Source organism: Eumetopias jubatus, unplaced genomic scaffold, assembly GCF_037043125.1.
Source record: "Eumetopias jubatus isolate StellerSeaLion01/CBP00866 unplaced genomic scaffold, mEumJub1_p1.0 scaffold_7, whole genome shotgun sequence".
NCBI lineage: Eukaryota > Metazoa > Chordata > Mammalia > Carnivora > Otariidae > Eumetopias > Eumetopias jubatus.
In genome coordinates, this window is record NW_028274813.1 from 92,739,181 (window position 1) to 92,752,591 (window position 13,411).

Consider the following 13,411-nt stretch of genomic DNA (forward strand, 5'->3'; position numbering starts at 1 on the left):
TCTGAGAAACAAACTGAGGGTTTTAGTGGGATAATAGCTAGATGGCTTAGCCTAGTGATGGGTATTAAGGAGGGCACGTATTGCATGGAGCACTGGGTGTTATACACAAACAATGAATCATGGAACACTACATCAAAAACTAATGATGTGGGGCGCCTGGGTGGCTCAGGCGTTATACGTCTGCCTTCGGCTCAGGTCATGATCCCAGGGTCCTGGAATCGAGCCCCACATCGGGCTCTCTGCTTGGCGGGAAGCCTGCCTCTCCCTCTCCCACTCCCCCTGCTTGTGTTCCCTCTCTCTCTGTGTCTCTCTCTGTCAAATAAATAAATAAAATCTTTAAAAAAAAACCTAATTATGTAATGTATGGTGACTAACGTAACATAATAAAATAAAATTAATAAAGTTGGGTAATGAACACATGGGCGTTAATTTCAGTATCTTCTCTACTTTTGTGCTTGTTTGAAATTTCCTATCATAAAATATGCAATAATTAATATAATGATTTTTCAATAATGAATAAAAACATCCTTTAAATATCTCTATCTTCAAGACTCAGCTCAAAAGACATCTTCTACACCAGTGAATGAGAGTGTGACAATCAATCCATGGGTGTGTTCACCTATACACAAGAAGCAATGACAAAATACCTGTACATTGTATGTTGTCTATTTTATGATCATATGATCTGTGTCAATGATACTTGTAATCTCAACATGTATTTTTGACACTAGTCAATGTTTATAGTGTACATATACACAATAATCAAATATTTAATCTTTTTATTATTAAGAAAAAAGATATCTTCTCTTTGAAACCTTGCCTGATCACTCATTCCATTGTTTGCACCCAACCTGAGCTCTGCACATAAAAGAGAAGACCCGTAACATAACACACTTTTGTGTTTATTTGTTCACTTATATTTAAATGAGATCACTGTGTAGGACATGAAAACTACTCAGTAAATAGTTGTGTTTATTGTTGTTATAATCACAGTTCTTTCTCTTTATTAGGCTATAAGACTAGCAGTGGCCATCTTATCTTTGTATACCCAGCAATTATCTCAATACCTGCTACATTTCAAGTGCTTGATAAACGTCTGCTAAATGAATAAATGAAACTTAGGATCACTCCATTCAGACCTACACTGTGTCCAGCAGAAACATCCTTAAGACTGAGGAATGTAAATTAATTCATGCCTTGCAGTTTACTCAGTGTTCCACAGCGCATTTGATCAGAAACATAACGTGTTCTTAGATTCGGTGTCCATTTAACATAGTCACTTGGAGTCCAAATGGCAGAGGAAGGTCAAATACCTTTTTTAAAAAAATTTTTGGCAAGCAATGCAATGTGCTCAGTAGCCATCCCTTACCTTCATTCTATCCTGAACCTCTCTCAACTGCAAACATATATGGAGCAGAGAGGTGAGTCAGAAACAGGTAAAATAAAAGAGTGAGGCTGAATGGGTGAAGGGGAATGGGAGGTACAGGCTTCTTGTTATGAAATGAGTAAGTCACTAGGATGAAAAGCAGAGCATAGGGAATATAATCAATGGTATTGTGATAGTGTTATATGGTGACAAATGGTAACTACACTTGTGGTGAGAATGGCATAATGTATAGAGCTGTCAGATTACTATGTTGTACACCTGAAACTAATGTTACATTGTGTGTCAACTGTATTTCAATAAAAAAATAGGGGAAAATGATTTTTAAAAATAGTGTGAGACAGAGGAATCAGGTAAGTGAGTATCAGTATTGGCAAATGGTTATTTCACATAATATTCGGTAATGTTTCTTAAGTGCTGAAAACATTTCATGACTTATTTTTTTAGGCTGTGTCAAATTATTCTTGGTATCAAAATGACTTGATCAAAATATGTACCATTTGATCCCCACAATAACATTATGAGGTAAACAGAGCCCATCATCTCTGTTTTAAAGAAGAGGAACCTAAGGAAATTTACCCTTCACTCAGCTGGGATCTTAAATTGTACCAATTTTTTAAATGCAGTATACTAGTATACTGGGATAATAATGCTATGTTATCACTGCCAAGAAACAACTATTTGTTTTGAAATAGCTGTTAGATTGAGAGTACTCTTCAGGTTCATAAGAGAAGTATTTGAGTGACTTCCAAACTCAAAAACCTTCAGAACAAGGGAGATTTGTTTGTTAGCTTGTTTGTTTGTTTGTTTTTAGGTATTTGAATGACTAACTTGCTCCTTGAAAAGCAAGGGAGCAGAAATCAAAGGCCTGATTGTGCTGAATCCTTCTATTTGGTCATTATTCAGATTGGTTCCCAGAATGCCACAGTCCAAAGGAAAGATTCCAAGCTCTGTTTAAAAACCAGAAACTAAAGAGCCTACTCAACATCCTGCTCACATTACTGGTGCTTGTATTCATCATTTAAAAGTCTTTTGATAACTCCTTTTATGCAATAATGTTAGGCTTCGGGGAATATTCTCAGAACATAGGAAGCACCTCCTGACCTAGTTATGATGTAAATGCTTTTTGTGACTATCCCCTCTCTTCAAAGACCTCTGAACAGCCAGGCCCTTAGGCATAATTGAACCCCGGGGAAGAATTTTACCGGAATGCAGGTTTGTTTGTTTTGTGGTGCTGGTGGTGATGAAGAGGGAGCTTTCCCCTTAGTTGGGAAGGGGGAATTTTACAATGAAACTGGCCCTTGATGCTTACTTACCCCAGACTGACGAGGACATCCATGCTTGGGGAAACAGGTAATAATTTTTTTAGTTCTGCTCCAGTATCTAGGAGAGTGAGAATGTGTAGTAGCAATCTACTTAAAAGAACGTTCCTTGAATTTCCCAATTCAAAAGACTGCATAGAGCTAAGACAGAAATAAGAGCACTGAGGGACGAGGGACGTTTTATATGTCAACCCAAATCACAAAGGCAGGACTTTTCTAAGGATGTAAAAATTATATCTACCTTTTGGGTACAGGGGGTGGAGTGAAAAGAAGGGATTCTGGAGCAGATATCCCAGAACTATCCCAAAACAGAAACCTTCACACAAGGTTATCCAGCTCTCCTTAACAGGTGCAAGGGCAGGGACGGCATTTGGTCCTTGAGGTAACGTTTGGTTGGGAAGTTACGACAATGACGTCCACGTTTATAGCAATCCAGGTGACCCTGAGCGGAGGAGCACCCGTAGGACTGCGGCACAGAAAATACGCTAGCCTGCCAGTCGCCCCTCCCCCCTTGCATTCTCGGGGGATTGGAGTAGCATCGGAGTCGCTGACGCCATCCCTTCCCGCCTCTGGCTCTCAGGGAGCATGCGCTTCCTTCCTCACTTCCTCTCAAGGAGGGAGAGAGAGTAAGGCTACGCCCTAGCCGACCCGAGGCCGGCTTCGCGTCACAGGAACTTCAGCACCCACGGGGCGGACAGCGCTCTCCACCTGAAGACCTGACTTCCGAGCGCCCGGAGCCTTTCTAATCCCTTTACTGGGTAGCCGCGCGGAGCTCCACCGGCCGCTGGATCCCTGCCACTCTCCCTCCCCTCACCCGCCCTCCTAGCTCTTCCTGTTTTTACTCCTCCTTTTCATTCATAACAAAAGCCACTGCTTTGGGAGCCCGGCGCCGGGCTGTTTCTGAAGCCAAGCGTGGAAGAATGGGGTTCCTTTGGACCGGCACTTGGATTCTGGTGTTGGTGCTCCAAAGCAGCCCAATTCAAGCTTTCCCCAAGCCGGGAGGCAGTCAAGGTACGTGGGCACTTTTCTTCCCACCTCCCTTTTATTTCGCCACGAAGAGGTAAAGCTTGGCAGAATCCCTTGAACTGTAAATCACCTTGCCTCTTTTCTGATCAGGTCGTATCCGTGCTTATTGGCAGAGAAATCAGTTCGAATTTAGAGACAGGAAGACAGATTTTTCCCCCCACACTTTTTGAATGATAGAGCAATAACATGGGTTGTTTTGAAATACCTTATTTTGAAACTGGCGAGGGGGGTGGTTTTCCTCCTTAAAAAGTGGCATTTTTTTTCTAGTTGTCTTACAACCGTTCTCAGATATTATTCTTAATATGTGCAGCAGATGATAAAAGAGCTTTTAATGTGCCAGTAATGCTAATCCAAATTATGCTCTATCTAGCTGGAAACAGCTGGTAAGAGAAGTGTTGGAACTAAATGTTAGATTTCTGGGCAGAAAAATAAAAGTGTGATTCTATTAACTCAGGAAGTACACCAGGATAATAAGCAAAGAGACATTGATAATCATTGTTATTGTATAATCTTGATTATCTTTGTTAATACATATTTTTGATTCACAGACACCCAAAAAAAATTTCTCCTAATATTTGTTTTTCTTTTTTGGAGATTTTATGTAGTAAGAGACATATTGTGTCTTTCCACTGCATAATTAAATTTATATTTGTGTTTGGTTATTCTAGACAAACCCCTACATAATAGAGAATTAAGTGCAGAAAGACCTTTGAATGAACAGGTAGGTCAAAAGTAAAATTATAAATGCTATTTCATTTTACTTTAGTTATTATATTTAATGTAATTATGCTGTGACATTTTAGCCATTTTGAATTCACAAACTTCAGGAGCTTAATAATAAATTGACAGAAATTAGGATGGAAAATATAGTTTGGGAAATTGCATGTCTTAACAGTTATATACATAGAATTCTGTATAATACACAGAAATGACTATATCACAGAAAGCCCAACATCACATCCACTCTATTTTAAGACTGCTTAATTTATCAGATTTATCTTTCACCAATATTACAGGAGAAGGGAATTAATATTTGTAGACCATCTGCCCTTTATTTTATCTCATTTAATCTTTATGGCAATGCTTTGAAATAGAAATTATTATCTACATTTTACAAATAAGAAAACTAAATCCCACAGAGATTAAATCATTTAGCTGTCATATTTGGTAAGTGGTGGAACAATGATTTAAAACCAGGTCTATCTCCGATTTACTTCCCAGATTGCTGAAGCAGAAGCAGACAAGATTAAAAAAACATACCCTCCAGGTAAAAAGAAATTATGTTGATATAATTTTTTTAGAAACGGTTATGAAAATCTTAACTAAAATAGATGTGTTGGGCTTGGGGGCTTTTCTTCCAGAAAACAAGCCAGGTGAAAGCAATTATTCCTTTGTTGATAACTTGAACCTGCTAAAGGCAATAACAGAAAAGGAAAAAATTGAGAAAGAAAGACAATCCATTAGAAGCTCCCCACATGATAATAAATTGAATGTGGAAGATGTTGATTCAACCAAGAATCGAAGACTGATTGATGATTATGATTCTACTAAGAGTGGACTGAATCATAAATTTCAAGGTAAATGAGGAAAAAGAACTTTTGCTTCCTATTTTCTCTAACTTGGAGTCTCCCCATTGTGGGTTAAGAGAAAATCCTATGTTTTAAAAATAGCCTTTGTATATTCTTGGTCCTTTATTAGTCAGGACCAAAATTAAGACAAAGCCCAAATATTTCTGTGAGGGCTTAGCTTCACAGAAGCCCAGATTTTATTTTCTCATTTTAAGGTTCCTTTACTGATGCTTTGAAAACAATTTAAATCTGCTATCTATATTTTATGTGATTGAATTCATTTTAACATTCCAATTTTTTTAACTATTAGTACAAAGAAACTATCATAATTCTCAAGTAATTAAATCAATAAAATACTCCTCACAAAAGCTGAAATATCCATTACTTTCTTTTCAGTATTCATTTCCTAGTCATATCTGTCTCCGTGGGTCATTCTAACCTTTCCATGACTCTTAATTACCATCTATAGCCTGATGTCTTATAACACTAGCCCACACTTCTCCTTCTCTGAAATATATATATATATTACCTATACATAAAATAGTTTTTTTCTCTACCTTGATCACCACCATCCTTGTCCAAATTCTAATCATGTCTCACTTGAACTACAGCAAGATCTCCTAATGAATCTTCCAGCACCCACTCTGCCCTTTTCCAACTCAGAGCAGCCAGAGTGATCTTTTCAACACACAAGTATGAACTTGTCACTCTTGCATAAAACCCATTAGTAGATTCTTATTTCTCTCAGGATAAAAACCCAAACCTTTAATGTGGCTTCCGTAGTCCTGGAAGGACAGATTCCTGTGTTCATCCAGCACACATGATCTGATAGAAACCTGTTCCTTTCACTCATGACACTTAATGTAATTTGTAATTTTACATTCCTAAGTGTGACTACTTATGATTTATGTCTTTCTCCTTAACTAACCTGAAAACTTCACTAGAACAGAAACAGTGTACACCCAGTGTCTGAATGCTTATGAATTCACTGCATGAATAGATGGATAAAGGAATGAATGAGCAAATAAAATAATACACCAGGGAATAAATGAACTATTGTATATGAGCATTGAGGAGGAGAGTGTGTTTTCTGTGCTGAGAACCACTGCTTAAGAGTGACTACAAATTTTCTTTAATTTGCTTATTCTGCTCCGTGGCCACAAGAGAATTAGGCTGGTCATCTCTGCCAGAAAACAACTACCGATTAAATATGATTTATTTCATTGGATATCACAGCCTGAGGAAAATTAAGAAGTGTGTTGTATATGAATGGGGTAGGGGAGATGGTTTATATTTTGAAATATTTCATATTGTATACTACTCATAGAAATGTGTTTCTCTTGAATTCTACTTTTTAACCTAAAATATTTGGACTAGAAATAGATAGGCACTGGGGGGCGCCTGGGTGGCTCAGATGGTTAAGCGTCTGCCTTTGGCTCAGGTCATGATCCCAGGGTCCCGGGATCGAGTACCACATCGGGCTCCCTGCTCCTTGGGAGCCTGCTTCTCCCTCTGCTTCTCTCTCTCTCTCTCTCCCTCTGTCTCTCATGAATAAATAAATAAAATCTTTAAAAAAAATAGAAATAGATAGGCACTGGGTATAGGGGCATACAAAACAATTTCAACTACTTTGACTGAACCGACCATTTGATTTAATAAAATTTTAAAAAATAGTCTAATGTTTGTTTGGTTACATTTTTTTTTTTTCGTCAAACTGGTTGTATGTACAGGTAGAGGCATAGATCTGTTTGTGATCTGACCACTAACCTGAGTAACGTATTTTTAAATTGTTCAATGCTTTATTACCATCCCAAATGGGTTCAGAACTATCAAGTCCTAGCCCTGATGGCTCTAGGCTTACCCTAGGAGTCATTTCAAGTCCACTTGAGACTACAGAGAAGACTTTTGGAGAGAATGGTCTCCGAGTGAATTACTGGTCTCCTCTCATACCTTGGAAATTCTGGAACCAGGTGGGTTTGGGACCACCAAGTTAACGAACCTCAGAGGCAGGCTGACTTACATCCTAGAAGGGAGAGTGAAGGAGCAAAACTTCTGCAGGGTACTTTTACACATTTAGGAAACCTCCAGATGGTCTTGTAGGGCCCATCAGGTCTCCTTTCCTATGTTTTCTACAGTATAGGTGATTCAGGATTTTTCCAAGTGTCTTTTATGAAGTAGTGCTTTGGGGCTCCTGTGTGCATTCACCAAACAAAAATTCATTGAAAAATTACTATGTTTCAGACTATGAACTAGACAATAAGCTCTGTGTAGTTAGGTATCACACCTAAACTATTTATCAGTCTGTTTCCTGTTCTGGCCCAGATTAAGACTTCAATAAAAAATGTTTTGGATGAATGAATGTCAGGTGCCATAAATAGATGCCAAGGACTTAAAAAATAACTGGGAAGATTGTGACTCGGAAGATGGTCCTTTTACATTCACTTACAATGTTGTAGTTGCTTTAAAAAAGTTATGGATGTTGAACTCATGTTTGGTTTCCCTCTGAGGGTATATATAGGAGGGTAAAATACGCTTTTGTGAGCAGTACAGAAGTCACTGAGTAATTCTGTCCATTTTAGAGAAGCCAGGGAAAATCAGTGGAAGGTAAAGAGCAATGCCCAAGGGGTCAACTATTAACCCCATCTAGTAAAGGTCTGCTAGGGGAGGCCTGAACTCCTGGCTCAAGAGAATGCAGCAGTGCAACAGAACAAAAAGGCTGTTTCTTCCAAGTGTTGCTTATGTTCTCCCTGTTATGAAGTAAATGAACTGAAAAACAGTCATCTCAGTTATTTTCCAGCACCAGCAGGCAACCAGTACTCTTCCTTTTCTTCAGATCCTGAGGGATTAAGTGGGAAGGGAAATAAATTTTTCCACCTCTGCATAGACCTTAGGTGGTTTCTGCTCCACATATACCCGAGAGTCTGTCTTGCAACCCACAAATGGAAGACTCAGACCTAAATAACAGTTGAGTCTCTGCTCCTGAAAACAATGGATGAAGAACCCAATTTTCAGTCAGTCAGGAGGAGAACTGGTTTTATGGGGTTTTTTTCCTCTTAGGGAGTTTTCTATTAGTCACTAGGATACACAGGGCTCAAAGGGCTCATAGCTAATGGATTGGTCGACAGCTCAGCAATAATATATTATCAGGAAGCTTCTAGTCCTCCATGTATAATCACCCTATTCAGTTTCCTAAGCTTCTTTTCAAACAACAAGAAAATGTTCTGCCTAAGGCAGCATGTATCTTCAGCTGTATAGATTCTGGAAGAAAGGTTGTGAGAGAAATTTCTTGTGTGATTTCTCAAAGTCATGGAAGAAAAGGACAATAAAAATAGAAGTACAAGGCTCTTCTTTCTTTGAGTCAATATGATCAGAATTATTTAGGCAGAATTTGACCAGAGACTCAATTTCCATTTTCTCTAGAAGATAACCGCAGTTGGTACAAATCCACTATATATAATAATTTTTTAGTTTTCATATAATACTGCACATTAGCTTTCATATAGTAATTTGCAACTTAAAAGATGCATTTACATCTTATTCCATCTGAGCTTCATAATAATCCCACGAAACAGATAATCCTATTATCTCCCTTTACAGTGGTCTAAGGATTTAGAGATAACTAAGAGGCAACAGGGGCTAAAATTCTGATCTTTCCAATCTGCCTTGTAAATTTGCACATATTAATATATTGCTTGATGTGGTGTAGGTTAGAAAAGACCAGCTGGTTCCTGAGAGTTGTCTTGGACACTGTGCAATGCTTCTTTGTCACCAACCCTCCTGGGCCTTTCCTTCCCGATGGGCTCTTGCTTTACTTTAAAGTAGTGCTGCCAAATGTATTCCCAGGAAAGCCAAGGATACATATTTGCAAGCATCTCTGCAGAGATTTACATAGATTTACATATTGCTTTGTAAAAATCTGTTGTCTCGTTTTAAAAAGTTTAAATTTCAGACACAAAATAAGTTCCCTATTCTCTAGAGAAAGGGGCTTATCATATTAAGCTGTCTTCCGTAAAGGAGTTTTGACACACGTTCAGTTAGAAGTAAATATTTATTCCAGATAAATCATAAAATCTTCAGTACACCCTCTCTGATTCTGGGTGTAAGGCAGGTTCCCCACTCAGCCCAGGAATTTGCCAGCAGAAGAAGTACACATGCAGATATTATGAGTCTACTCCTTGTATGGAAATGGAATATCAAATTATGTTTGGACAATATGGCATATTACATAAATATGGCCCACTGTTAAATTTTAAAATACAACCTTGTTTGTATTATTAGTGAGAATAAAAAATGGAGAGGCCTTTTGTGTTGTCTTCAGATCTTCCTTTCTCTTACAATCACATAAGAAGCTTTCAGAATATCCATTACCATCTTAGCATCTCACCTTTAAAGTAAAATTTTATTTCAAACCAAGGGCTTATGTGGACCAAGCAACACCATAAATGTATTCCAAACATATCTGAGTGTACAAGAGCAAGGTACAGATTATAAATATAATATGACTCATGAAATAGGCCTCCAATAACTATGATGTGGAACTGTGATTACTCTGTCTAGATGATCCAGATGGCCTTCATCAACTAGATGGAACTCCTTTAACTGCTGAAGACATCGTCCAAAAGATTGCTACCAGGATTTATGAGGAAAATGACAGAGGAGTATTTGATAAGATTGTTTCTAAACTGCTGAATCTTGGCCTTGTAAGTCCTGCATGAGAATAAACCCATTTCTTAGTACAGTTTGGAATTTGCTAAGAATCCAAGTCACATGATCCAGTTGTAGCCAAATGTTTATAATACCTCTACTTTATATTAGGCACTGTAGGTTTTGAGGACAAATACGACAACATTCTTCTAGGAACTTACAGTCTACCAAAGGAACTACACAAATACACACATGCCCACAATGCAAAGCTGCATCAGAACCGTAAAAGCAGTTCAGCATGCCAGAGGATGAGTTATATACAGTTTGGCAATAAGGAAGAGCTTCAGAGAAGGAGGTGTTTGAAGTCAGCTTAAAAGGATGGTTAGGATTTAATGAGCAGCAGTAAAAATACGTGCGTTGTGAGAAGAGAATAACAGGAGCAAAGACATACAATGTTTGGGAAACTAAGCGATTTAATTGGATCATCCCTCAGCCTGGCTCCCAGCCCTTGTACAGCCCTGTCAGGCTTTAGTAGGGAGCTAAATTTGCCTCTTTCAGAGGTTTCCTGGCCATGACCTGTAGTGGAGGCTTGAGAAATAACCCTTTAGGGGCACCTGGGTGACTCGGTTGAGTGCCTGCCTTGGGCTCAGGTCATGATCCCAGTGTCCCAGATCAAGCCTCCCAGACTGGCAGGGAGTCTGCTTCTCCCTCTCCCCACTGCTCGGGCTCTCTCTCTCTCTTTCTCTCTCTCTCTCTCAAATAAATAAATAAATAAATAAAATCTTTAAAAAAGAGAGAGAGAAATAACCCTCAAGATATTTCTCAAAATAAGTGTTCCATGGATTCCAAAAGACAGGCCTGATTACCTGTACAGCCCAAAGGTACTTTTACCCAGGAATTCTGGGGCAGACACTAGAATGGCCAGCAACTAACAGAGGCATAAAAAAGGGTTATCTAGAAAGAGGGACCAAAAGATTCTCTTATCTTCTTAAAAATGTATTCAACTACAGAGTTTAGTCTAAATTTTTTAATCACAAGTATGAGAATACCAGTTATGTATGTTTTCACTCCTTATAACAGATCACAGAAAGCCAGGCGCACACACTAGAAGATGAAGTAGCAGAAGTTTTACAAAAATTGATCTCAAAGGAAGCCAACATTTATGAGGAGGAACCCAATAAACCGACAAGCGTGACTGAGAGTCAGGCTGGAAAAATACCAGAGAAAGTGGTATGTATGTGAGAATTCATATGCATGTTATGGGCGTGTGTATATGCATGTGCATGGGTATGTGTCTGTGTCTACTTGTATTTGTATATAATTAATGCAATCTGTATATAATTAATATCTTACTTGGTGCCAAAGAAGATTTGGAGTATGTGACATGTTTAACCCACTTAAAATATATCCTCACAAAATACCAGTAAGTTAAAAGATATAAGCCAATTCTATGTTGAAAATGAAGATACAGGTTATATTATATTACACAGTAAAGGTTACATCTTAAACTTCACAGTAAATTAACCCATAATGTTAGGTGGAAATGTTATAACCATTCCACATACAACTGCTTGTATAATGTCAGTGGACTGGAACCAAATATTCCACAGCTCTTTCAGTATACAACTTCTGTTCACAGAAAGTCATCATCTGCCTCCAGAACCCAAAAAAAGAAACTCGGGTTGATTTGATCCTCTGCCACACCAGCCTGTGTTCCCCAGAGCTCGTCACCTGATACTGCCTCTCTGTTATATCCTGAGCTCTTCCACCTGCTCTTTCCTCTTCTCATTGGTTCAGAGGCCTGGAACCATCCTTTGCTAGTCATTCATCCGTCCTTCCCCTTCCTGGACTCTGTGCCTCTTCGTCTTTTCTTTGGCATTCATTCGCCAAGCTACTAAAATCTTTCTCCCCTCTGAATTCCCTGTAAAACTCTAGATGGAGCTGACCACAGAGGGATATAAGAAAATATCAATCTCTCCACCTCTCCTGTTTTCTCCACCAGAGCATCCAGACCCCATGGCTGCTCACCCCTCCAACATTGTATCCCAAATACAAGGAAAAAGAGTGTATTGGCCTATTGTTCTGTTTTAGAAGAGGCTAGAAAACAGAAACTGGGACTGCATTTTTCTTTTCCAAGATAGCATAACAGCTCCCCTTTGGTCTCCCTACTTCCCACCACCACCAGTTTTCATTTTTTTAAACAGATTTTAAAGATCCACCCAAAACATTCTTGATTTATCAAAGAACTCATGACATTCACTCAAGCTAACCATCTGAACTGAAAGTGGCATAGCTACTGTATTTTCCTGATCTTTCACTCCCATTTTGCACTCCTTATTCACCCATCTCGAAAACATCCATATGCTTGACCTGTTCACTCATGTCATCTAAATGCATTAATGCAAATGAAATGTTCATTCAGTACATATTTATTGAGGTGCCAATTGTGAACCAAGCACTGGGGATGTAATGCTCATCTAAAAAGATAGAATCCCTGCTCTCATGAAGGTCTAATGGAAGAAGTAGATGGTTTTCAAATAGTCACCTATTTTAACTACAACTGCCTTAAGTGCTCTGAGGAAAGAAAATGGTTCTATGAGACCTTGTTAGAAAGGAACCTGTTCTGGACTTAGGCCCAGGGAAGGCATCCCTGAGGAAGTGACTTGAGCCAAAACTGAAGGCTGAATAGGAGTTAACTTGTGAATATGAGAGGCAGTATGTAGAGAAGAATGTGTGGAGTATCCAAGTAGCTCCAACAAGGGCAGGGTGGCTGGCTCACAGAGAGAGAAATAAGAGATGAGCCTGAGGATGTGGACCCAGGGCAGACCAGGCAAGGCCTTAGGTTCTGATCTTTATTGTAGGACCAATGGGAAAACACTGGATGATTTTAAGCAAAGGTGTTACATGATCATATTTTTAAAAAGATAACTCTGGCTACAACATGGAAAATGCAGTGTTGGGAATAGATTAGAAATAGTTGATGTACCAGTTAGAAGGTTAGAGATGAAAGTATCTGGACTAGAGCCAGGTAATGGAGAAAGAGAGAAATGTACAAATTTGGGACAGATTTTGAAAGTAGGGCCAACAAGGCTACTGATGAAGGAAATGAAGAGGAAGAGACAAGAAAGGCTCTTAAATTTCTGTCTAGTCCACTGAATGGACAATGGATCCATCCATCCATAACTAAGATGCAGAACACTAGAAATGGATCAGGTCTGGGAGAAAGAGTCCTGTGTACTTTTCCAGATAGTCCTTAAAATTTCACTGAGAAGTCCCCAAGGTGTGACTGTTCTGCTAGTGTTAGATATTCTGACAGGCTTTCCCATATCCTGTTGTCAATTTTATGACTTCAAAGCTCCCCTCCTTGGTGAAAGACATTTCTATGAGGAGACACTCATGAGAACTGACAGAGGGAAACTTGGCCAAGGAGGAACCTAGAAATTCCCGGTCTATTCTCCAGGAACAAG

The 13,411-nt window shown here is 38.9% G+C and overlaps 1 protein-coding gene across 1 annotated transcript in view; it reads left to right on the plus strand.

The window, feature by feature from the left end:
* The first annotated feature begins 3,332 nt into the window (after positions 1-3,332).
* Positions 3,333-13,411, plus strand: part of SCG3 (secretogranin III) — a 32,917-nt gene continuing 22,838 nt past the window's right edge. Inside the window, exons 1-6 of the mRNA XM_028100302.2 lie at positions 3,333-3,717; positions 4,401-4,453; positions 4,954-4,999; positions 5,094-5,309; positions 9,858-10,000; positions 11,025-11,174. Of these exons, the coding sequence (XP_027956103.1) occupies positions 3,627-3,717; positions 4,401-4,453; positions 4,954-4,999; positions 5,094-5,309; positions 9,858-10,000; positions 11,025-11,174 (699 nt within the window). The 5' untranslated portion in view covers positions 3,333-3,626. The remainder of the gene's footprint in view (positions 3,718-4,400; positions 4,454-4,953; positions 5,000-5,093; positions 5,310-9,857; positions 10,001-11,024; positions 11,175-13,411) is intronic.